This window comes from Vulpes lagopus, chromosome 1 (assembly GCF_018345385.1).
Source record: "Vulpes lagopus strain Blue_001 chromosome 1, ASM1834538v1, whole genome shotgun sequence".
In the NCBI taxonomy this organism is placed as follows: domain Eukaryota; kingdom Metazoa; phylum Chordata; class Mammalia; order Carnivora; family Canidae; genus Vulpes; species Vulpes lagopus.
The window spans coordinates 155,696,146-155,723,287 of NC_054824.1; the positions used below are offsets into that span (position 1 = coordinate 155,696,146).

General features: G+C 34.6%; 1 protein-coding gene across 8 annotated transcripts in view; it reads left to right on the top strand.

Moving 5' to 3' along the window:
* DCAF6 (DDB1 and CUL4 associated factor 6) overlaps positions 1 to 27,142 on the top strand; it is a 139,447-nt gene that overhangs the window by 14,395 nt on the left and 97,910 nt on the right. For all 8 annotated transcript variants that reach the window (XM_041752171.1, XM_041752201.1, XM_041752207.1 and 5 more), the window contains exons 3-4: positions 11,384 to 11,476; positions 20,199 to 20,384. In XM_041752171.1, the coding sequence (XP_041608105.1) occupies positions 11,384 to 11,476; positions 20,199 to 20,384 (279 nt within the window). The remainder of the gene's footprint in view (positions 1 to 11,383; positions 11,477 to 20,198; positions 20,385 to 27,142) is intronic.

The window sequence follows — 27,142 nt, forward strand, 5'->3', positions numbered from 1 at the left end:
TGGATTTAGCAGTTATCAAGATTGGGACACATTTTCCATTTCATTTTTCTCTTTTTTTCCTTGGTGAAGTATTTCAAAGCAAATCCCAGCTATTATATCATTTCACTCTATATGTGGCCAAAAACAATGGACTTTTTTTATGTAACCAAAATGCCATTATATAATTTAACAAGATTGACAGTGTATTTTTGGTATCATCTGATACATAGTCTATAATCAGATTTCCCTCCTTGTTTAAAAATGTCTTTTTATAGTTGTTTGTTCAAAAAAGGATCTAGGCAAAGTCCCTTCCTTGATTGCCATGCCTCTTAAATCACTATTAGACTAAGCGGGTTTCCCGTTTTTTCTCCCTGCTATTGATGTGGTACAGATTCTGACTCAGTTTTGCTATAGACTGTCCCACATTCTGGATACTGATTTGATTTCTTGTGTTGTCATTTAACTTGTTTTTATATATTTTTTATTTCCTGTAAGTAGAAGTTACTTCTGGAGGTTTGATTAGATTCAGATATAACTTTTGGGGCAGGAGTATTTACAGATGATACTATATGTTTCATATTATGTGGAATAAAGAGGCACAAATGTTTTTTTCTATTTTTAGTAATGGTAAGATTGATCATAAGAGTGAGGTGGCTAAAACAAAGACTTGATTTTCCCTTCTAAATCTATAGCCTACATTTCAGTAAGTAGCACCACCATTTATCCAGTTATATAAAGCTAAGAAATTTCAAGTTATCCTTGATTACTCTCTTTCCCTCAACTTCCACATCTAGTCTTATCCATAGATAAATTCTCCCTCCAGAATATATCTGGAATTACTCCATTTCTGTCCCTATGCTGCCACCTAATTTGAAGTTTCTTCCCTCGCCTGGACCATTGCAGTATCCTTGTATTGGTCTTCTCATTATTCTACTGACTCATTCAACACATAGATCTTGGAATATAAATTACTCCTTTTATGTTATTTTCTCCTTTTTACCTCTAGGATGTAAGACTTACAGTATGGTTAACAAAGGCAGAAAGTTTGAAAAATGTCTTTATCAAACAAGCCCTATGGTCTGAGTTTGCTAGGCTATTTTTTTTTAATTTTATTTATTCATGAAAGACACAGAGAGAGGGAGAGAGGCAGAGACATAGAGGGAGAAGCAGGCTCCCTCTGGGGAGCCTGATGCAGGACTCAATCCTGGGGACCCGGGATGACGACCTGAGCCAAAGGGAGATGCTCAACCACTGAGCCACCCAGGTGTTCCGCTATGCTGTTTTTTGATAACTCCAAGAGTCAGCAGACAGTAATTACCAGCAATTACTGAAAGTCAGCATATTTATTTACATGAATAAGGAAGGGTATATTTTTCCTGTTATATTAGAATACCCTATTTCATTACAGAAGTTTATCTTATCAGTATACTTATTTTTTAAAGTTATTTTTATTTTTTTAAAGATTTAATTATTTGAGAGAAAGAGAGAGAACATGAACAGGGGCAAAGGCAGAGGGAGAGACAGAGGCAGAGGGAGAAGCAGATTCCCCACTGAGTAGGAAGCCCCATGTGAGGCTCGATGCTAGGACCCTGGGATCATGACCTAAGCTGAAGGCAGACACTTAACTGACTGAGCCACTCAGTCTCGCCTATTCTTCTTCTTTCTTCTTTCTTCTTCTTCTTCTTTCTTCTTTCTTCTTCTTTCCTCTTTCTTCTTCTTCTTCCTTTTTTTTTTTTTTTTTAACACTATGCTTCTAAATTGTTGTGGTATTTTTGAAAGGTACTGATACCAAAACAAGAAAGGTAAAACTCTGTAAAACTCTGAGATGTAAGGTCAAGGAAATCTATAGTCTTACAGATGCCTTGGGTAATTTTGATCTAGGTGATCCATGGATCATACTTTGGAAAATACTACTATAGCTGCCTATTGAAAGCATGAGACTTGAAAGGAAATTACAAAGAAAAAGTTACAGTGACAAGTTCCTTACTGTAAAGAACCCAGCATTTAAGTAAAGAGGGAAAAAGTTTCTGTAATCCTGTCCACCAAACTTCTCTTTTTCCCATCCACAATTATGGAATTATAATTATGTTGTAAGTACAGTTTAGGTATGTATTATTTGTTTTATTTATCTATTGTTACTATTTTTTAAATGTAGGCTCCACCCATTGTGGAGTCCAATGTGGGGCTTGAACTCACCACCCTGATGAGATCAAGACCTCAGCTGAGATCAAGAGTCAGATGCTTAACCAACTGAACCACCTAGGTGTCTTTATATATTTTAAAACAAAAAACACATTTGGGGGGAGCAGGTCAAAATAATATATACACATGATTAAAAACAGATCATAACAAAAAGTAATAGATGTGTCTCATTCTCCCTATTCCTTTCTCATTGTCAGAAACAAATTCTTTTCATAATTTTTTATTTCAGATCTTCTGATGATTTTTCATATCCACGTATTATTCTTATGTTTATCTTTTTTAAATTAACAACTTCAAACATTGTCTACTGAGGTCCTGCTATGATAGAAGAGGATTTAACCTATTTATAAGATGCCCATTTTTTAAGATGTAGGCTTCTTAGAATTTTTATATTACTGTTCTTAGTCTCTACCCTGGTCAGTTGAACTTTAAACAACATATGTAAACATCCTTTTGTCTTTCTGCCATTTAGAGATAGTATCTTTTGAATTTTCATTCTGTAAGAGACATTTAATTCTTTCATGTTTCATTCCACCTTTTTTTTTTAAGATTTTATTTTATTTTTAAATATTTATTTATTCACGAGAAACAGAGAGAGAGAGAGAGGTAGAGACACTGGCAGAGGGAGAAGTAGGCTCCATGCAGGGAGCCTGACATGGGACTTGATCCCAGGTCTCCAGGATCATGCCCTGGGCCGAAAGCAGCGATAAACCGCTGAGCCACCCAGGCTACCCTTAAGATTTTGTTTTTAAGTAATCTCTCTACACCCATTATGAGGCTTGAACTCACAACCCAGAGATCAAGAGTATCGTGCTTTACTGACTGAGTCAGCCAGGCACTCCTATCCCTCCACCTTTTTATCTCTATTTCACACCTCCATCAGCTCGTATGCTTTTATATTCTGAGTGTCAGTTACATGCACCCTTTATGCATGTCCTGGGCATCTTCTGTAACTTGTCTATGTTTTGTAAAAGTCAGAGTTTAGTAAACGGTGTTAATAAGTCTTATATGTATATGCACTTTCCTTACTTTTCGTTAAACTCCTCAAAATAAGGAGGGGGTGGAAAGAAAATTTATAAAGAAAACTATGTGATAGATCATCTGTTTGTAATTCTCAAGTGCTCCAAACTCTCTAGGAGGTTTCCAGCTAACTAACAATAAACCCAAGGCCTTATTGCTTGTAGGCCCTGTGATTTGGCACTTGCCTTCTCCAGTTTCATCCTGTAACTATGTTCTCAGTTACACATATTTGTTCCAGTCACACTTATCTCTTCGCCGTTCCCTACATACACCAAGTATGCCTCTGCCTTATGTATTTTATGCCTTCTCCTCAGAATCTCTTACCCCCTGTATCTGTAAAGCTCACCTGATTTCATCTAGCTTTTAAATGTTACCTATCAGAGAAGCTTTTCCTAATCACCTTCATCAAATAGCTCCCCATCCAGATCAATATCGTTCCTTCTTCTGTGTTTTTTTTTCCCCTTCATGGTACCTATCACTATCTGAAATTATAATTATACAAACACATGTATTTATTTGTTCATAGTCTATACTATACACCTGCCCCAGAACAGTGGACTAAAAAAAATCTTTAGAAATGATTTACTTCATCTAGTCTCAGAAGGAATGCCTGGTACATACATGGTGCTTATGATTGAAGAGGCAAAGTATGTGTTATGTATTATCACTTTTTATCTTTAAGAATCAAAGGTCACATCTTTGTCCTTACCCAAAGGAGAATTTTCTAGTATTAATTTCAGATGGATTCTCTCATAACGGACAGTTACCTGTATGATATTCTCAAATTTTTACAAGCTTTGAATTCTGTGTCTTCTCATTTTTAAATTTACTCTCAAATTTTATTGAATATATTCTCAAAATATTTTTCTAAGGATGAATGGAAAGTAAACTTTCTTATAAGCTTAACCATATGTTTTTCTGCTTTCACACTTTTTAAAACCTGTTGTCCTTATTTTTATCTTGCATTTAATTTAAAAAAAATTTTTTTATTTATTTATGTATTATAGTCACACAGAGAGAGAGAGAGAGAGAGAGAGAGAGAGAGAGAGAGGCAGAGACACAGGCAGAGGGAGAAGCAGGCTCCATGCACCGGGAGCCTGATGTGGGATTCGATCCCGGGTCTCCAGGAACGTGCCCTGGGCCAAAGGCAGGCGCTAAACCGCTGAGCCACCCAGGGATCCCGCATTTGATTTTTAAAATAGATAATACTTTCTCATGGTATAGAAATAAATTATTTTAAAAAGTATATAAAAAGTAGCTCCCATCCTTGTTTCCGCTCCCTAATATGTACAACCACTTATTTTAGTTTTTTGGATATCTATTTTTTCCATCTCCCTTGAGATGTTATTTACCTATATAGCATTGTGTAGGTTTAAGGTGTACAGTGTGATGATTGGATACACATAATGTGTTATGAAATGATTACCAAAATAGGGTTAGTTAGCACATCTGTCACCTCATGTAATTACCATTTGGTGGTGGTGGTGGTGGTGGTGGTGGTGATGGTGGTGGTGAGAACATTTAAGATTTACTCTCTTAGCACCTTTTGAGTATATGACATGGTATTGTTAACTATAACCACCAGCCATGCTGTACATTAGATCCCCAGAACTTATTCATCTTATACATTAGGTATATATTAGGTACATAGATCCCCATTTAGGTCTGTACATTAGGTCCCCAGAACTCATCTAATAACTGGAAGTTTGTAATTTTTCAACAACAGCTCATTTCCCAGCTGTTGGCAACCACCAACCAATCTAGTCCCTGTTTATAACAATAAGGTGTTTTTAGATTCCACATGTAAGTGGTATCAGACAGTATTTGTTATTCTGTCTTGCTCTCAGTGTTCATCCATGTTGTTGGGAATGACAGGATTTCCTTCTTTTATATGACTGAGTAATATCCTGTCTCATATATATATATATATATACCACATTTTCTTTGTCCATTGGTTCATAGATAGACAGGTTCTTTCCATGTCTTGGCCGTTGTGAATAATACTGTGGTGAATATGGGAGGTGCAGGTATTTCTTCAAGATAATGATTTTATTTCCTTCAGTAAATACAATAGGATTGCTGGATCATATGATAGTTCTATGCTGAATTTTTTGAGAAACCTCTGTACTGTTTTATTTTCCACAGTGGCTGCACTAATTTATAGCTCCACCAGCAGTACACAGGGTCTCCCTTTCCCCCACATACTTACCAGCACCTGTTCTCTTTTGTGTTGTCTATTCTGATAATAGCCATTCTAGTGGGTGTGAGGTGACATCTCAGTATGGTTTGAATTTGCATTTCCCTCATGATGAATGATGTTGAGTACCTTTTCATGTATTTTTTGACTATGTGTACTTTTGGAAAATGTTTATATAGGTCCTTTGCCCATTTTTAAATCAGATTATTTATGATTTTTTTTGTTAGTTATAGGAGCTCCTTTTATATATTTTGTATATTAACCCCTTATCAAATATATGGTTTGCATATATTTTCTCCCATTCTGTAGGTTTCCTCTTCATTTTGTTGGTTTCTGTTGCTGTGCAGAAGCTTCTAAATTTGATGTAGTCCCATTTGTTCATTTTTGCTTTTGTTGCTTGCGTTTTTGGTGTTATATCCAGAAAAATCAGTGCGAAGACCAAGGTCAAGGAGTTTTTCATTGTTTTCTTCTAGGGGTTTTATAGTTTCGGGTTTAATGTTTAAGCATTCAAAACATTTCAAGTTAATTTTATTTTATTTTGCACGTGAGCATCCAGTTTTCCAAACACCATTTACTGAGAAAACTATGCTTTCCCCACCAAGTATTTTTGGATCCTTTGTTGTAAATTAATTGACCATATATGTATGTGTTATTTTTTGGATTCTCTATTCTGTTCCATTGATCCGTAAGTCCGGTTTTATGCCAATACTGTTTTGATTATTGTGACTTTGTAATAAGTTTAAGTCAGGAAGTGTGATCCCTCCAGATTTGTTTTGCTTTCTCGAGATTCCTTTGGCTATTTGGAGTGTTCTATGGTTCCGTAACAAAGTTAAGTTTTTTTTCTGTGAAAAATGCTACTGGAATTTTGATAGGGATTGCCTTAAATTCATAGATGGCTTTGGGTAGTGTGGACATTTTAATAATATTAAGCCTTCCAATGCATGAACTTGGCATATCTTTCTATTTACTTGTGTCTTCATTGTCTTTAATCAGTATTATGTAGATCTCAGTGTACAGATCTTTCACCTCTTTGGTTAAATTTATCCCTAAGTATTTTATTGTTTTAGATGCTTTTGTAACTCAGCATCAGATAGTGTAGTGTTAGTGTGTAGACATGACATGTAACTGATATAGGTTTGTTGATTCTGTATCTTGAAACTACTAAATTCATTTATTAGTGCTAAGAGCTTTTTGGTAGTCTTCAGGGTGTTCTATGTATAAGATCATGTCATCTGTATTGTATTACTTCAGTATTACTTCATCATTTCCAATTTGGATGCCTTTTATTCCTTTTCTTGCCTAATTGTTCTGGCCAGGACTCTAATACTGTGTTAAATAAAAGTGGTACGAGTTATTTATTACTATTTTCTTGTTCCTGATTTTAGAGGAAAAAGTTTCAGCCTTTCACCATTGAGTATGATGTTAGCTATGGACTTATCATATACAACCTTTATTATGGTGGGATATGTTCCTTCAGTACTCAATTTGTTGAGAATTTTTTATCATGAAAGATGTTGAATTTCATCAGATGTTTTTCTGCATATATTGAGATGATCATACGATTTTTATTCATTATATTAATGTGGAATATCACACTTATTGATTTGTGTATACTGAACCATCTTTGTATCTCAGAGATACACCCCACTTGTTTATGGTGTATGATTCTTTTGATGTGCTGTTGAATTTGATTTGCTAGTGTTTTGTTGAGAATATTTACATCTATATTCACAGGGAATATTGACATGAAGTTTTCTTTTTTTATAGTACCTTATCTGGCTTTGGTATCATGGTAACGCTTGCCTCAGAAAATGAGTTTGGGCATGTATCCTCTTCACTTTTTCGGAGAGTTTGAGAAGGATTGGTGTTTATTCTTCTTTAAATGTTCGGTGAATAATTAAAGCTCCTGAAGCCATCTGGTCCTGGGCTTTTTTGGTTGGTTTTTAATGGTCTGTGATTACTGATTGAGTCTCCTTATTTGTTTTTGGCCTATTTGGATTTTTAATTTTTTTTGTGATTTATTTAGTCTTGGTAGGTTATATGTTTCTAGTAGGTTGTCTCATTTATTGGTGTATAACTGTTCAGTGTATTTTCTTAAAATCCTTTGTATTTTGTTATCAATTGTAATATCTTCTTTTTCATTTATAATTTTTATTTATTTGGGTCTTCTTTTTTTCATGGTAAGTCTAGGTAAAGGTTTGCCAATTTTGTTTATCTTTTCAAAAACAGAACTTAACACATTAATGAAAGAGAAAAACAGAGTCCAAAGTTAGAAGAAGAAAGGAGATATGAGAGATCAGAGCAGAAATAAACGAAATAAAGAATAGGAAAACAGGGATGCCTGGGTGGCTCACTGGTCTTTCTTTTTTCTTAGTGTAAGCATTTATTGCTATAAAATCCCTGCTTATAACTGCTTTTGCTGCATCCCATATGTTTTAATTCTATTTTCATTTATTTTGAGATTTTTTTAATTTCTTCTTGAACCCACATACTGCCAAGAGTATGTTATTTAATTTCCACATCTTGGTGAAATTTCCAGTTTTCTTGCTGTTAATTTCTAGTCTTATACCATTGTGGTCAGAAAGATTTAATTCTTCTAAAATTTGCTAATATTTGTTTTGTGATCAATCATGATTTATTCTGGAGGATGTTTAGTGTGCACTTGAGGAGTGTCTGCTGCTGTTTGATGGACTGTTTCATATATGTCTAAATTTTGATCTAAAATGTAGTTCATCTAATGTTTCTTATTGATTTTCTCTGTATGATTTCTCCATTGTTGAAAATGGGCTATTGAAAGCAGCTACTGTTGTTTTCGTTCTTTGTTTCTCCCTTTAGGTCTGATATAATAATTAAAAAAGATATTTAGAGATCACTTTTCAGTCTTTTGGCTAAGATTAAGTGTAAAATACACTTAGACATTCTAGTAGGTATCTAGTGATATCATGTTGTGGATTTAATTCTCTGTCCTGTCTAATCTTGCATATTCATCTGTATCTCACAAAGTTCCTAAACTCACTTATTTTTCTAGTACTTATATTGTCTCTAATTTTCTGAAGAAATGGTACAGAATTCTCATTATTTATTTTTAAAAAATGTTTGGCAGAGTTCACCAGTAAAGCCATCTGGGCCTGGAATTTTCTTTGTGGAAAATTCTAAATGCAATGCCTTAAAAACAGACTATGTATTGAGTAAATTTTGTTTAGTATGTGTGTTTAAAGGATTTTTTCAGTTTTGAATTATTGGCATAAAGTTGACCCTAGTATTCCCTTAATGTTTAGGTATTTGTAGAATGTATAGTTAGTGATGTCATCTTTCTTATTCCTCATATTGGTAGTGTGTCTCCATGTTTCCCCACCTCCTTTCTTTTTCTTGATTAGTCAGGCTACATGTTCATTAATTTTTGTCTTGTCAGAGAACCAGCTTCTAGTGTTTTTGTGTGTCTACTTCCTCCCTCCTCGTTTTTCTGTTTTCTATTGTTTCATTGATTTCTGATCTGATACTCATTATTTCCAATCTTCTGCTGACTTTGGGTTTCATTTGTTCTTTTTTATAATTTTTTTGATTGGAGGCTGAGAGCATTGATATGAAACCTTTATCTTACTTACCTAATACAGATATTTTAGTGCTGTAAGTTTCCAAGTACAGAGTTTAGCTGCAACCCATAAATTGAGATATGTTGTGCTTTCATTTTCATTCAGTTCAAAATACTTTCTAATTTGTAGGATAATTTCTTTTTTGAATATCTGTTATTTTGTAGTTTCTAAATATTTCTTTGTATTAATGATTTTTACTTAATTCCATTTTGGTCAGAGAACATATTCTATATTCGTTGAAATCTTTTAAAATTATTGAGATTTGTTTTTATGGCCCATAAATATTTTCTATATTGGTAAGTATTTTTTGTGTACTTAAAAAGAAGTCTCTTCAGGGTTCCTCGGTGGCTTAGTTGGTTGATGGTCTGACTCTTGATTTTGGCTCAGGTGTTAATTTGGGGGTTATAAGATCAAGCTGCATGTCAGACTCTGTGTCAGACAAGTCCACTTTATTTTATTTTATTTTATTTATTTATTTATTTATTTATTTATTTATTTATTTATTTATTTATTTATAGAGAAGGTTTATTTATTTGTTTATTCAAGGAGAGAGAGAGAGAGAGGCAGAGACACAGGCAGAGGGAGAAGGAGGCTCCATGCAGGGAACCAGACGAGCGACTCGATCCTGGGTCTCCAGGATCAGGTCCTGGGCTGAAGGCGGTGCTAAACTGCTGAGCCACCAGGGCTGCCTGATTCTGTCTTCTCCCTCTCCCTCTGCCCCCCCTCTCCCTGCTTGTGCACATGCTCTCTCTTGCTCACTCTCTCTAAATAAATAAATAAAATCTTTAAAAAATCTTTAAAAAACAATGTATATTCTATTTTTTAGTTGTTTAAGATGTGATAGTAAATCTGGTTCATGCTATACTATCTTGCCTGAAGGGGAAGTCTGTTTTGTTTTTTAAATTTAGATACAGTTCATATACGATAAAATTTACCCATTTTAAGTATGCAGTTCTGTGTTTTTTTTAGTATATTCATAAAGTTGTACAGTTATCACAACTATCTTAATTCTAGTATATTTTCACCCTCTGAGAAAGTCCATTCCAGTTATCATTCACTCCCATTCCCCCTCTGCCAAGCTGTTGTCAGTCACTAAATCTATTTTCTTTCTCTACAGATAGGCCTAGTCTAGACTTTTAAAATGTCATCATTTCATTTTGTGGCTGAATAATGTTTCATTTTATGGATATTTTGTTATGAGCAAATGTATAGTCATATTTTTTTTTTTTTTTTTTTTAATTTTTATTTATTTATGATAGTCACAGAGAGAGAGAGAGAGGCAGAGACACAGGCGGAGGGAGAAGCAGGCTCCATGCACCGGGAGCCTGATGTGGGATTCGATCCCGGGTCTCCAGGATCGCGCCCTGGGCCAAAGGCAGGCGCCAAACCGCTGCGCCACCCAGGGATCCCTGGATAGTCATATTTTGTTTATTCATTTATTAGTTGATAAATGTTGGGATTGCTTCCCCTTTTTGCTCTTAGGTATAATGCAGCTATGAGCTTTTATGTACAAGTTTTTGTTTAGTACATGTTTTTAGTTCTCTTGGATATTATATCCCTTATTGTGGAGTTGCTGGGTCATGGGCTAACTCTGTTTCAGTTTTTGAGGAAATGGCAAACTGTTTAGTGACGCAATTTTATATTCTTATCAGCAATGTATTAGAGTTACAGTTTTTTGACACACTAGCTAACACTTATTATTTTGTTTTTTAAATATTATTATAGCCATCCTAATGGGTGTAAAGGGGTGATTCATTGTGTTACTAGTTTTCATAAAGATTGATATCTGTATTTCCTTCTAAGAGCTTTATAGTTTGGGCACTTACATTTAGATTTTTGGTCATTTTTAGTTCATTTTTGTATATTGTATTTCTTTGCTTGGGTATATCTAGTTGTCCCAGCACCATTTGTTTAAAAAAAAAAAATACTCTTTTCTCCATTGAAAGGTCTGGGATCTTTTGTCAAAAATTACTTGACCATAAATGTAAGGGTTTAATTCTGGACTCTCAGTTCCATTCCATTAATTTATATGTCTGTAATCATGACAGTACCAGACAGTCTTGATTACTAAAGCTCTATAGCTCTGTAATAAGTTCTTTTAATTTTTTTTTCTTTTTAGGAAGCATTGTTTTATGTCTCTGGGTATAAAATGAATTAATTAAAATAAATTTAAACAATAAAACTTAATGACTCAGACATTTCATTGTGAATTTACAGAACATTGTGTTTGCTAAATGGCAGTATGTATTTTCAGTAGGTTAGCTGGGAAATACCCCTTACCATAGACACGAGATTCTTAGTGATATAAATTTTGAAACATCAGTTAACTGAAATATGGCCTACTTATTTATATGTCCAGGTTACTTAAGTTTATTTTTTGCTTTCTTTTTAGGTTAATACAATCTGTTGGAATGAGACTGGAGAATATATTTTATCTGGCTCAGATGACACCAAGTTAGTAATCAGTAATCCTTACAGCAGAAAGGTAAAGTGGCTTAAAAAATTTGTAATGAGAAAAATTAAGAAGCTAGAAATTAAGAAACTGTAAATAATTATGGGAATGGGCATTTGTAATAGAATATCCTTGTTTCACTCAAGTTAGTTATGTGATTTGGAAGTTATTACATTCCTATCCCTGAATCTCCTTAAGGAAACAGTATATTTCACCCAGCTTTTGACTCTGGCAAATTGAAATATGCTTCATTTTATCTACGTGGGTAAAATTGCCAAAGGTAACATTATCCTCAGTAGACCATTCCTTGGGGGAAAAAGGCAGTGTGATTTCTTTTTTTCTTTCATGTGCACAAAATCTACTTTTTAGCCGAGTGGTTTAAAAAACATTAGTTTGCAAAAACATTATCTAGGCTCTAGTGAAATGCTTTGTGGTATCTAATACCATAAACTGCAAATCATTTGAGTTTTAGGATTATGTAATTAGGATTATGTTCTGATTTTTATTGACTCTTCTCTATATTTGGAGAAACTATACATCTATTTTTGTATCAGTGAGAACTTGGTGGATTGGCAGACTAAATTGTTATTGAATAATATAACACTCTTACACAATAAATTATTCATATATATTTCTTATTTTTCCACATTTAAACAGTTAAGATATTAAAATAGAGGTCTTTCAGCCTGATTGAGGTTCATATTGAAGATATCTTTGATTAAAAGAAAGGTCATAATTTTATTTCCGAGGTAGTTTTACTTAATTGTCTTGACTTAGCAGAGGGAAATTCAATGTTTTCAAATTCCACTTATGTTAGGTCTACTACCATTACTTTTAAGGTACCTGTACCAAATTCCAGTGTGGAACTTGGGATCTGGCTTGGTGGCACATAAAAGCATTCTGATTCCCTAAGAGTAGAAGCTCTGAAAAAGGCCAAAAAGCCTCTTGGGTTTTTATAGAGACTTCATTACATAGTTCTGATTGACTAAGTAATCGTTCATTGACTGATTCATCCTCCAGCCCCTCTCCCCTCCTGAGTTCCAATTCTTTAATCTCATGATTACTCCTGGCAACCAGTCCCCACCCTTTGGTGGGGTCCAAAAGTCACCTTCATTAATACTAAGACACAAGTAGGCTCTGAAGTATTTTAAAAAACCATTGACAAAGACCATATATATGTGAGAAATACATCTGGATGACCCTTTGGTTTCTTATAATTCATTATGTTGTACTAGGACAATCTTTTCCTTAAAGTAGAGGACATTTCCTGGGATGATGTATATGTGGAATGCTTTTTGACCGTCACTATCAGAATTTAATTAATTTATTTTTAAAGATTTTATTTATTCATTTGAGACAGAGGGCTACAGAGAGAGAGGGAGAGAGCATGAGCATGAGCAGAGGGAGAGGAAGAGGAAGGGGAAACAGACTCCCTACTGATTCAGGAGTCCAATGTGGGACTCCATCCCAGGACCCTAAGATCATGACTTGAGCGGAAGGCAGATGTTTAACCATTTGAGCCACCCAGGCGCCCCACTATCAGAATTTTAATGCTTATGGTATTCATGGCAGTTGACTAGACACTAATGGAATAATCTTTTTGTTTTTGAAAAGATGCAGAACTTCACTGAAACAAAACTAGTAAAATACACATAAAATTAACTATCTTAATAATTTTTAATATTTCTGTTCAGTGGCATTAAGTATATTTACATTGTTGATACTATCACCACAGCTAGCTATAGAGCTATTTTTATCTTGCAAAACTGTAACTCTACCCATTAAACAATAACTCCTTTTTCGTCCCTCACCGCAGCTCTTGGCAACCACCATTCTGCTTTTTGTGTCTCTGAATTTGACTACTCTGAATACCTCATATAAGCATTTATAATAGTTGTCTTTTTATTACTGCCTATTTCATTTATCATGATGCCCTTAACATTTAACATGTTGCAGCATGTGTCAGTTTTTCTTCTTTTTTAAGGCTGAATAATGTTCTGTTGTATGTATACACCACGTTTCCATTTATCTTTCGGTGGATACTTGAGTTACTTCTATCATTTTGATGATGTGACTAATGCTGCTCTGAACATAGGGGTACACTTATCTCTCCAAGTCCCTACTTTCAATTATTTTGTGACTATACTCAGTGTAATAAGTTTTAGAAGATCTTGTTTCTTCTTTATACTCTTATTTTTGGAAAAAGGACATTCGTTTTGATGCATGGTTCCCAATGGAATGTATATTTGAAAGGTGATTACTCTTATTTCCAGTTTAAGAAATGAGCAATCAGATAATACTTGTAAAGAGTTAGGATATAGGACTTTATCTTTTTCACATAGTTGTCTTAATAGATCCAAATTTGCTATCCTATAGGAATATTAAAAAAAATTTTAAAACATAGATGATTAATTACATAGGAAAATAATGTGTTTTGATCCTGAGTCACATATTACCTGTTCTTTTTTATTTTTTTTAAGATTTTATTTTATTTATTCATGAGAGACACAGAAAGAGAGAGAGAAAGAGAGAGAGAGAGAGAGACACAGGCGGAGGGAGAAGCAGGCTCCAGGCAGGGAGCCCAATGTGGGACTTGATCCCAGGACCCTGGGATCACGCACTGAGCTGAAGGCAGATGCTTGACCGCTGAGCCACTCAGGCGTCCCAATATTAACTGTTCTTAAAGTTTGACTTTATTTTTAGGTTCTGCGAGTTCACGGAAAGATTAATTTAATGCATGGTAACACATCCTAATTTTATATGTGGTATGTCTCAAATATACGTTAAGAGCGAAGTTCCTTTTTCCAATAATTACAGTCATGTGTATTTGGACCAATCTCCCACTGAAAACAGCTAAAATATTCTTGATTAAAGACTTTAAAAATTGTCCTAAAAAATTTGTCCTAAAAGTAATAAGTAACTGCCTTGATAATAAGGGATTATCAGTCCAAAATGGAAGGGGAAAAGCGGGTCCAGAGAAGTGAACGTGAAAGCCACTTTCTCCCTGAAGGTATTTGCCAATCCAAGCATATATAAGCTTTAGTCTTGATGGCCTTGAAGGTCAAGGTAGACAAGCAAAGCTCAGGAACTAAATCAGGTATGGATTTCTATAGCAGACTCTCCCCAGTATGCTGGGTCACCCCCCCTCCCCCCAAGAGGTCCACCTCCTCAAGGTATAGATGAAACCAAAGAAAGGCAACCCTGTGATATCTAATATTAAAAAAAATCCTGAGTGTACTGAGTACGCAAAATTTTTCTTGATTTGGTCTCGCCGGCTACCTGTAAGTTCTCAGACCATAACAGGTTTCTTTACTGTGTTCTTTTGCTTGCACTGTTCTCTCTTCATGGGATGTTCTCCTGGTTTGTAATACACCTCCCACCTACTTGGCAAATTTAAATCCATCCTTCAAGTCTTGGCTCTTAGCTGTGGTATGCCTCTCTAATTGCCTTAGGCAAATGTAGGCACTACTTCCTCTATGTTCTCATTGTACTTTGTGGATAATTAGATTATTATATCATGTTTGTTTGCATGTTCCTCACCATTAGACAGTGATTTCTTTGGGAAAATGATAGTTTTTTTCTTTTTTGTTTCCTCAACACTTAGTAAATTACCTGTCACATAGTTAGGTGCCCCATAAATACAGTAAAAGGCAGGCAAGGAATTTTTGTATTCAATTCCTTAGATATGGGTATGGGTTAGGTTTAGAGAGAAGTGATTTTTACCAAGAGATTGAAGAACCAACATCTTCTATCTGGATAACCCTGGATCAAGCTTAAGGTTTTGGAAGCATTGTAAGTGACATGATGGAAAAGGAAAGAGATACCTGCTTGGTCTGGTAGCTTTAGCCAGAGTAACCTGATGATCAGTAAAGTCATAGATGTTACAACTAGTTCACATTCACATTTATAACTAATTGCATTTATCAATATGTTATTTACATCTTTGAGTTACTCTACCAACTTCTGCCTTTCTAGGCCATTATTCTTAGATGTTTTCTGAATAAGTATTATAATGCGACTCACAGAAAGCACAGAGAAGAAAATAAATCCAGCTGCCAAAAATAGTAACTGCAAATGCACATCATTTTTTAAAAAATCAATCTTACTATTTACCTTCAGTAGAATGCATATCTGTATTGATTATATAGTTCAGTTTCAACAATTCTAAACAAATTCTGACCTTTGTTGAATTTACTGATCATATACATATGAGTACTGTTCTTCCAACAATTATCTATTAATAAATTGGGGAGAGTGGTACAAAATGAAATTAACATGGTAGGCAGTGGTCAGATAGTAGGCTTAATAGGCAATATTAACGAGTTTACATTTTAGTGTAATTGAAATACTCACTGGAGTATATTAAACATTCATGGTGATATGATTTGCGTTTTTAAAAGATAGCTCTGGCTGCTATCTGTAGAGTAGAGTTTGAGTAAGATCAGAAGTGGGAGATAGGAGGCCATCGAGTCATCTCAGTGAAAAGGGATGGTAGGTTAGACAAAGGTAATGCCATTGAGTTGATGAGAAGTAATTTGGAATGTATCTTAGACCTGGATTTTCTGGTGGATTTTATATAGTGGATGAGGGAAAGAAATGAAGGACGATTCTTTAGTTTTTGACTTGATCAACTGTGTGGGTGGATATTGCTGCCATTGAGATAAAGATGGAGAACACTGGAAGGGTAGTAAGTTTGAAAGAGGACATCTGAAATCAAGAGATTTGTCTAAAAGGAAAAGGCTTAAAATGTTTACTCTTTAAATCTTGATCATTTTCATAAAGAAATCCATCTCAATATGTGAATAATATGTGAATAATATGAGATATGTCAATACACAATACTAGTGTATTGAGTGCTTTTGTTTCTTAAGCTATGCATAAACCTGTTAAGTGAAGATAAATCATGAGTCGTTAAGAATAATGTCTGCTGAATGTGACTAAAGCAAAGACAAAAGATGAAGAAATTACTATATACACTGTATGCAGTGACTTTTACTTAGTTAGCTACTTGGTAAACCATGTCAAAATACCTGACAGAGGTAAAGGCCATGACACCTATTTTGTTTAAAGGCTTTACATTAATTATTCTTTGTATTATTTTTATACCTTAGTCTTGCAGATCTTAGTGTCTTAAACTTGAAGAGAGTAATGAAAGAATTTAAAATACTTTTTAACAGACAAATTTTATTCTTCATTGGCTTTGGTTGATATAGGTGCAAAAGATACCCCCCCACCCTGTTTTTTATTTGACTCTAATTATATGTGCTTTATATGTGTAAGACTTACTGTGGAGTAATTTATGGCACTCAGCAAATCCTTATTTTGGCCATAACTCAGTAACCTAAATCTTAAATAAAATGAAGTGACTTAAGTATTCAAAGTGGTCAAGATAAATAGCTGCTAATAGTCATTCCAAATTTTTGTTATGATTTAGTGTGGTACTCTCTGATAAAAATTTGGCAGTTTGTGTTATACACTAAATACTTAAAACCAAACCTAAAATAAAGTTGAAATATATTTTCTTAACTTTGTTTTAAAATTTAAAAACTTTTGGAAAAATAAAAAAAAAATACAATAAACATCCACAAATAAATTTTTTTTTAAAACAATTGAGTGTAAGTTGGAGGCATCATGCACTTTATTCATGAATACTTTGGCATATATCTACTAAGACAACATTATCCTATTTTTAAAAATAAGTAATATTGAATCTGGAGTTAATCTTCATTACTTGTGGATTTCATATTTGCAAATTTGCCTATTCATTGAAATTTATTTTTATTTATTATTTTTAAAAAAGATTTTATTTATTTATTTATTCATGAGAGACACAGAAAGAGAGGCAGAGACACAGGCAGAGGGAGAAGCAGGCTCCATGCAAGGAGCCCGATGTGGAACTCAATCCCAGAAATCCGGGATCACATCCTGAGCCAAAGGCAGAGAGGCTCAACCGCTGAGCCACTCAGGTGTCCCTGAAATTTATTTTTAATTCCTAAGTTGATACTTCCATTCATGGCCATGCACATGAGCAGAGTGGAAGAGAATTAAGTCATTCAGTACACAAATCAATACTTACATTACCAGCTGAGATAAACAAGGCTGACTTCTTATTTCAGCTCTCATACTGTAAACATGCTATATCTTTTTCATGGTATATTTTGTGTCACATTTTTGCATTTTTGTGCTTTTTATAATGATTTCACTGTTTTAAAATGTCCCCAGATATCATGTTGAAATACTGTCTTGTGTTCCTAGCACAAGAAGCCTGGGATGTTTCTTACGGAGAAAAAAATGTTAGCTGAGCTTCATTAGGCACGAGTTATAATGCAATTGGCCATGAGTTCAATGTTAATGAGTCAACAGAGTATATATTAAATATGTCTTTATACAGAAACCTATAAAACAACGCTGTGTATTGATTAATTAAGGAAAATGTGGCATGAGGCTCAAAGGAACCTAACCACGTATTTCCCTAGGAGCACTGATTCAGTACTTGTTATTAATTCAGTGTTGGTGGCGATTTATCAGGAATGATCAGTCATCTATATGCTATTACATACATGATTTTCTATTTGACAGTGTATATATGCAATACATGCACATATATATGAATATGGTCTATATTCAAATTTTCTCACTTGTTTTATGCTGTTGTCACTGCCATGCCTCTTTCAATCCAAGCTCCATCCATCATTTCATGCAGTTGTCATATTTCCTTAGTCTCCTTTAGGATAGTTTATCCAACTTCTTGGTCTTTTGAGACATTGAGATGATACTTGTTTTATTGTATTAACATCAGAAGAACAGTTGTTTTATACATTGTTTCTCAGTTTGGATTTGTCTGATTGTTTTTTCATGAATAGATAAAAATTAAACATTATAGCTAAGAAGTCTCCACAGGTGACTTTGTGGTATGTGATGTTAGTTTGTCTCCTTACTGGTGATGTTAAGTTTGAGCTCTCCATTGTATAGGAATGTTACCCTTTGCAGTTAATAAGCTGCTTGTGAAGTGGTATGTTGAGACTGTGTGAATATTCTCTTTCATAATAATCTTTCTTACAGTGGTTTTAGTATTGATTCTTGCCTTGATCAGTTATTAAAATGTAGCTACAAAATAGTGATTTTTAATTGTCATTCCTTCTACATTTATTAATTGACGTTATTTTAAAAATCAGAGGATTGTCCCTACTGTTTTTTCAAAAAAATCACTTTGGGATTATGGATTTTTAAAAATTCAATATATTATGATCTATTACTGATAATACTTTTTTTATTTTTTCATTACCCCAGTTTGTTTGGTGGGTTATTTAAAGACAAATTTGTCTATTTTGACATGTCCTTATTTTTTAAAGCACACCAGAGTCCCACTGCATTAAATTCTCATTGTACATACAGTGTGGGGATGTACCATAATTTATTCACTAAGTCTTTTGTGATTTGCTGTAATGAATAGCTCTTTAAATAAATTTGTGCATTTTTTTTCTTGTATTGTTGGAGGTATGTCTTAAAGGTAAATTCCTAGAAATAGACTTGTCTAGTCAAAGGGTAAACACGTGTCTAGTTTTGTGAAGTGCTGCTAAATTCCTCTCCACTCATCTTGTACCATCTAATGCTCCACCAGAAATGTTGAAAAGCCTGTTTCCCAGGAGGCTTACTTACATAATGTATTGTCAAACTTGAATTGTTGCCAATCTGAAAATGAGAATTAGCTTTTCAGTGTAGCTTCAATTTGCATTTCCCTTATGAACGAAGTTGGATGTTTTCTCACATTCTTAAAGACCCTTTGTAGATCTTTTTGTGGACTATATAGATCTTTTGCCCATTCAGTTAAAAAACCCCAGGTTTTGTTAAGTTTCTTTCTCTCAATTTTTAAGCACTATTAGGGGAATTTGTCCTTTATCCTTACTGTATGTTGCAAATATTTAAATATTTATTTTAAACTTTATTTCTGTCACAGGAATTCTAGTCTTTATTTTTTTAAAGATTTTATTTATTTGAGAGAGAGATAGCATGAGCAGAGGAGGAATAGTGGGGGAGAGATAGGAGCAGACTCCCTGCTGAGCAGGGAGTCCAACACAGGACTCCTTCCTGGGACCCCGGGATTATGACCTGAGCCAAAGGCAGACGCTTAACCACCTGAGCCACCCAGTCGCCCCATAGTCTTTAAATATAATTAAGGAAGGAGATGTTGGGACTGCTGTAGTTTCATCTTACCATTTCAGGATTCATTTAAATCAGTTTACTTTTATTTTGTTATCCTGGAAGAGAATAACTTAAAAATCATCTAGTCAACAGTTTCAGAAGTCTGTTAGGGTAGTCCTTTCTCCCCATTCCTGTACCCACTCCCCAGGCCTAAAAGTAATTTGTTTGAAGTCAATTATCTGAGGAATATAGGAAAATATTTTTAAAATCATAAAAATCATCTTCTCTGGTTCTCTCCCCCCCCCCCATTTATAATAGTCCTTATTTACTGAGATTTTATGAATAAGATACACCAAGTAGGTGGAAATACATAATTTAATTTTCACAGCACTGTTCCTACTGATGGTACTTGCTTTTCATATCTCAGAAAGAAAAAAGAAAATATGTGAGATTCTGTTTTTTTATAAATTATAATAGTTGAGAATCAAATGATAATTTTTTATTGAGATAGTAATGTTAATGCGAATTTATTCCTGGCTATGATTATATTAAATATGAATGTTTCTTTCTAGGAAATAATAAATCACCAAGAAGTTCTTTCTCTGTGTTGTAGGTTTTGACAACAATTCGTTCAGGGCACCGAGCAAATATATTTAGTGCAAAGTTCTTACCGTGCACAAATGATAAGCAAATTGTGTCTTGCTCTGGAGATGGAGTAATATTTTATACCAACGTTGAGCAAGATGCAGAAACCAACAGACAATGCCAATTTACGTGCCATTATGGAACTACCTATGAGGTACAGTACTTTATATATATGAAAATATATTAGTGTGTGTTTTTTTATAAGTATGTGTGTAGATTTGTGTATGTAATGTACATACTCATGCATATGTAGTCAGAAATTATTGACAGACGATCTAGATTTCAGTAAAGTACTTGAGAAAGTGTGTCTTGATAGACTTGTGAATAAAATTAAGAAATAAAATGAAATAGTAATAGAGTTTGTAATGTCAGCCTTTAGAAATATTTCTATTACTGTGCTATAAGCCTGTATACTAGGCTTTAACCTCTTCAGCACTTTATCTCTGTCTTATATAAAGTCGTTGATGGCATGTTTATCAAATGTTCCCATGGCAGAAAGAACACTTGCACACTAGCCAAAAGAATCAGATTCCTAGAAGACATTAATAAGTTCAAACCCGGAGCTGAATTAAATGAGGTGAAATGAATTTAAGATACAATGATACTGCTTAACTTGATTCAGAAAAATTGTTTACTTTTCAGACTGCTCTTTTAGAGTCTTTCCATATCATTTCTTTGCATGAAATCATTCATCGGTTTCCCATTATTTGTTAACCTGGTATGTCTTTTTCCATGATCTGAATTTCATTTCTCTGGTGACCTCATGTTTTGGTGTGTACTTACAAAAATAGCATATAGATGCATTTTATTTTCTCATCCATTTTCATAAATTTGGCTTTGAACTGGAGATTTTAGTCAATTCATGCTTTGACAATTTATTGTGAGTGGTGATATATTTGGATCTATTCATTTATTTTACTGTTTTTTTTTTATTTTACTGTTTTCTGTTTGTGTTTTGTTTTTTTTTTAATTTCCTCTATATGTATTATCCTTTGCCTTTATGCCTTTCTTTAAAATTGCTTGAAGATTTGCTTTCTGTTTTGTTTCTGCTATTTGCATGGAAGATAGACATTCATGCTTTAGAAGAATAATTAACAAAGCCTAAAATCAATACTTTTGCCCTTCTGAATAAAACACTTTAGAACATTTTAATCTCTTCTCCTGTTTCCAATTTTATATGCTTATATTATTCTGAATTTAGTTATATCTTTTCTCTCATAAATTATATATTACTGTCTCATTAGTTTGTATTTGTTTAGACTTGCCTACATATTTACCAATACTTTTTGGCTTTTCCACCACAGATTCTCCATGTGGGGCCATTTGTGTACCTAAAGTACTTTCTTTACCAGTTCCTCTAGTAAAAGTTTGTTAATAGAAACAATTTTCATTTCCTATTATCCTTTTCTTTTCTTTTCTTCATTCCTTCCTTTTCTTTTTTCATCTCTTTCCAGAAAATGAAGAATTTTATATCAATTCATCAAAGATAGTTTTGCTGGATATTTGCTGCATATCTATTTTTTTTTAAGATTTTATTTATTTATTCATGAGAGACACACACAGAGAGAGAGAGAGAGAGAGGCTGAGACACAGGCAGAGGGAGAAGCAGGCTCCATGCAAGGAGCCTGATGCGGGACTTGATCCCTGGTCCCCAGGATCACACCCTGGGCTGCAGGTGGCGCTAAACTGCTGTGCCACCAGGGCTGCCCTGGATATCTAGTTTGATAGTTATTTTAATTTAGGTGCTATTCCACTGTGTTCTAACTTTATTGTTGAAGAGAACTCAGTCATCAGTCTAATTGTGATTTCTTTATAGTTAATCTGTCTCTCTTCTTTGACTCTTTTTTTTTTTTTTAGATGTTATTTATTTATTCATTAGAGACACAGATTGAAGCAGAGACATAGAGGGAGAAGCAGGCTCCCTGTGGGGAGCCTGATGCAGAACTCAAGACCAGTACGCTGGGAAGGCAGACACTCAACCACTGAGCCACCCAGGCACCCCACTGCCTTTTTTTTAAAAAGAGATTTATTTGAGAGAGAGAGAGAGAGAGAGAGAGAGAGAGAAAACATGAGCAGGGGGAGGGGCCAGCTCCATCCCAGGGCCCAGGGATCATTGCCTGAGCTGAAAGTAGACACTTGACCAACTGAGCCACCCAGGCACCCCTCTTCCTTGGCTACTTTTAATTACATTTTTCTTTACTGTGTTTTCTCCTTTATTAATGTCACCACAGTATAGTTAAGCTTGGATTTCCTTTTTTATTTTTATTTGAGCAGGGAGTCCAACACAGGACTCCTTCCTAGGACCCCGGGATTATGACCTGAGCCAAAGGCAGACGCTTAACCACCTGAGCCACCCAGTCGCCCCATAGTCTTTAAATATAATTAAGGAAGGAGATGTTGGGACTTCTGCTGTAGTTTCATCTTACCATTTCAGGATTCATTTAAATCAGTTTTACAACCAGCCAGGTCTTTAAAACTTGGAATTTATTGATGCGTTTTTGGCATCAGGAAATTGGCATCTTGAAAAATGTGGGAAATTTGCAATCTTTGGTCTTTGGTTATTTACCATTCTCCATTTTTTTCTTTTGGAATTCTGATTACATGTATTAGATGACTTTATTCCATCTACCATTAAGCTTTTTTTTTTTTTTAATTGAAGTAAAACAATTTAGGAAAAGTACATAAATCCTAAGTATATAGCTTAGTAAATTACCACAAAGTAAATCTATTCAGATAACAACTACTTAGGTCAAGAAATATAAAAGCATTAAGTATCCCAGAAGTCTCCTTGTTCTGACCTCTAATAATTTGTCAAATTCATCCATATTGGGTGCAACTATAATTTGTTCATTTTAATTGTTATAGTATTCCATTGTGTGAATATATCATGATTGATTGATTTCTTCTATTGTTGATGAAACTTTTAAATTTGATTTCCTGCTTGGAGAACATTCCTTTACATGACTCCCAAGTACAAAATGCATGTACTTTGTTGCACATATACTTAGAAGTAAACTTGCTTGGTCATAGGATATGTTTTTGTTTATTTTAGAGATATTACTAAATAATTTTCCAAAATAATTGTAACAACTTATATTCCTGCCAGTAGTATACAAGAGTTTCTGTTGTTGCCCATCTTTGCCAACAATCGGTATTATTAGTCTCTAATTTTGGCAGCTTATATAGTGTCATTTTATGGTTTCAAGTGCCTTTCCCTGTTGATGCTGCTGAGGTTGTGCATCTCTCCATATGTTTTTTGGTTATTTGGATATATTCTTTTGTCAGGTGCCTATTCAAATGTCTCTCCTAATCTTTTCATTGGGTTTGTCATCTTATTTTTGATTTATAGGAGTTTCTTAATCTCTTCTGTATATGAACCTATCTTTTCCTACTCTGTGGTTAATTTTTCACTTTCCTAATGATGTCTTTGGATGAACAGATGTTTTTAATGTCTAATTTATTGATGTTTTCCTTTATTATTAGTGCTTTCTGCATCCTGGTCAAAATAGTTTTACCTTGGGGATCCCTGGGTGGCTCAGTGGTTTGGCGCCTGCCTTCAGCCCAGGGCATGATCCTGGAGTCCCAGGATTGAGTTCCACATCGGGCTCCCTCCATGGAGCCTGCTTCTCCTTCTGCCTGTGTCTCTGCCTCTCTCTCTCTCTCTCTCTCTCTCTCTCTCTAAATCTTTAAAAAAATTTTTTTTTCCTAGTTTGAGATTATGGAAATATTCTTCTATTCTCTCTTTTAAAAAGTTTATTGTTTCGTCTTTGCATTTAGGTATTATAATTCACCTGCATTTGATTTTTGTGATAGTATGAAGTTCGGGTAAATTTTTTTCTCCTTATGGATTTTTGTATTAATATAATTTATTTCTTGGAGAATTAAATGAGAATCCCAAATAGCATACAAAGAGCATTCTCCATAAAGACATTTTAACAATGTATGCCCATTAACCAAAGGTGGTTTTTTTGCTGAATACATATAAACTGTAATGTATGTGTGAATAGGATATTTTTTAAAGCTGAAATCTATCCATTGAACAATTCCACTATTCCCTCTTCCCCTATCCCTTGCAACCTCCATTTTACTTTATTTCTGAGTTTGATTATTTTAGATACCTCATAGAAGTACAATCATGTAGCATTTGTCTTTTTTTTAAATCTTTTTTTTTTTTAAGATTTTATTTATTTATTCATGAGAGACACACAGAGAGAGGCAGAGACACAGGCAGAGAGAGGGAGGAGCAGGCTCCATGCAGGGAGCCTGACACGGGACTCGATCTCGGGTCTCCAGGATCATGCCCAGGCTGAAGGCGGCGCTAAACCGCTGAGCCACCGGGGCTGCCCCAGCATTTGTCTTTTTGTGACTAGCTTATTTTGGTTAGCATAATGTCCTCATGGTTCATCCATGTCAATCTATGGCAGGATTTCCTTTTCTAAGGCTTAATACTTTCCCATTGTATGTATATATCATACAATCCATTTACTTGTCATTGGACATTTGGGCTTTCTACTTCTTGGTTATTGTGAGTAATGCAGTGAACATGGGGGTGCAAATATCTCTTTGGGACCCCGGTTTTGATTTTTTGGGTTTATATACCCAGAAATGGGATTGCTGGATTATGTAATAATTCTATTTTTAAAAAAGATTTATTTGTTTGAGAGAGAGAGAGAGAGACAGAGAGAGAGAGAGAGAGAACAGGGTGAGAGAGGGAAAGGGAAAGAATTTTATGCAGACTCCTCACCAAGCATGGAACCTGATACAGGGCTCGATCCCACCGTCCTGAGATTATGACCTATGCCGAAATCAAGAGTTGGACATTCCACTGAATGAACCTAGGTGCCCCCTTATTTTTAATTCTTTAAGGAACCTCCATACTGTTTTCCATAGTGGCTGTTCCATTTTACATTCCTAACAGCAGTGCATAAGGGTTCCAGTTTTTCCATATTCTTGTCAACCCTTGTTATTTTCTTTTTTTGTTCAAGAGTAACCATTTTAATGGGTGTGAGGAGATCTTTCATTGTGTCTTTGATTTACATTTACTTAATGAAATGTTCTGGTTGAGTTGAACGGGTTCTTTTTGTATTTCGTGTATTAACGCCTTATCAGTTTGCATGTTCTCCCATTCCATAGATTTGTTGAAGATAGCTATTGTAAATGAGACTGTTGTCCTAATTTTCTTTTCAGATTGTTTATTGATAGTATATAGAAAAAGCTGATTTTTGTAACCTGCGGCTTTGCTGTATACATTCATTAGGTTTTTTTTTTTTTTTAAGATTTTATTTATTTATTTGAGAGAGAGAGCACCAGCAGCAGTGAGAGGCAGATGGAGAAGCAGGCTCCTTGCTGAGTGGGAAGCCTGACGTGGGGCTCAATCCTAGATCCTGAGATTATGACCTGAGTGGAAAGCACTCAGGCAGAGCCACCCAGGCGCCCCTCATTTATTAGTTCTTTTTTTTTATTTCTTTTTTTTAAAATTTTTATTTATTTATGATAGAGAGAGAGAGAGAGAGAGAGAGAGGCAGAGACACAGGCAGAGGGAGAAGCAGGCTCCATGCACTGGGAGCCTGATGTGGGATTCGATCCCGGGTCTCCAGGATCGTGCCCTGGGCCAAAGGCAAGCGCCAAACCACTGCGCCACCCAGGGATCCCCTCATTTATTAGTTCTAACAGTATTTTGTATTGGGATCTTCAGCATTTTCTACCTATAAGATCCTATCTTCACCAAACAAATAATTTTACCTCTTCCTTTCTAATTTCAGTGTTTTTTTTTTTCCTTGCCTAATTGCTTTAGCTAGAATTCACTGCTGTATTGAATAGATGTGATAAGAGTAGGCATTTGTACCTTGTTCCTGATCTTAGTAAGAAAACTTTTAGTGTTTTACCATTGAATATGATAACTGAGATTCTATATATGGTCTTTATTAGGTTGAGGTAATTTCCTTCCATTCCTAGTTTGTTGAGATTTTTTTATTGTGAAGGAGTGTTGATGTGTCAGATGCTTTTTTTGATATCAGTTATGATGATCATATGGTTTTTGTTCTTCATTATGTTAATACGGTATATCATATTGATTGATTTGCATATATTGAACTCATTTTTGCATTCCATTAGTAATTCCCACTTGATCGTGCTGAATAACATGTTGTTGTTTTGGGTTTTTTCTTTTTTTTTTTTTTTGTATTTTGTTGAAGAGTTTTACATCAGTATTCATCAGGGACATAGTTTATAGTTTTGTGTTCTTTTAGTGTCTTTGGTTTTGGTATCACAATAAAGTTGTCCTTATAGGATGAATTTGGAAGTGTTCCTGTTTCTTCAGTTTTTTTGGAAGGGTTTGGGGAGGATTGGTGTTCTTTAAGTGAAGGTAAAGTTCCCCAGTAAAGCCATCTGGTTCTGGGCTTTTTTGGTTGGGATATTTTTGATTAGTGATTCAATCTCCTTACTAGCTACAGATTTGTTCAAATTATTTATTTCTTCATAATTTAGTTTTGGTAGGTTGTATGTTCCTAGAAATATATACATTTCTTCTAGAAATGTGTTGTATAATTGTTCATATGAGTCTTAACATGCTTTTTATTTCTGTGGCATAATTAGTAAAGCCTCTTCTTCCATTTGTGGTTTTTGTTGAATCTTTTTCTTTAGGTAATAGTTTGTCAATATTGAAGATCTTTTTGAAAAACCCAATTTAGGGGATCCCTGGGTGGCTCGGCGGTTTGGCGCCTGCCTTTGGCCCAGGGCGCAATCCTGGAGTCCTGGGATCGAGTCCCGCATTGGGGCTCCTAGCATGGAGCCTGTTTCTCCCTCTGCCTGTCTCTCTCTCTCTCTCTCTCTCTCTCTCTGTCTGTCATAAATAAATAAATAAATCTTTTAAAAAATAAATAAATAAAAAACCCAACTTAGTGTCGTTGATTT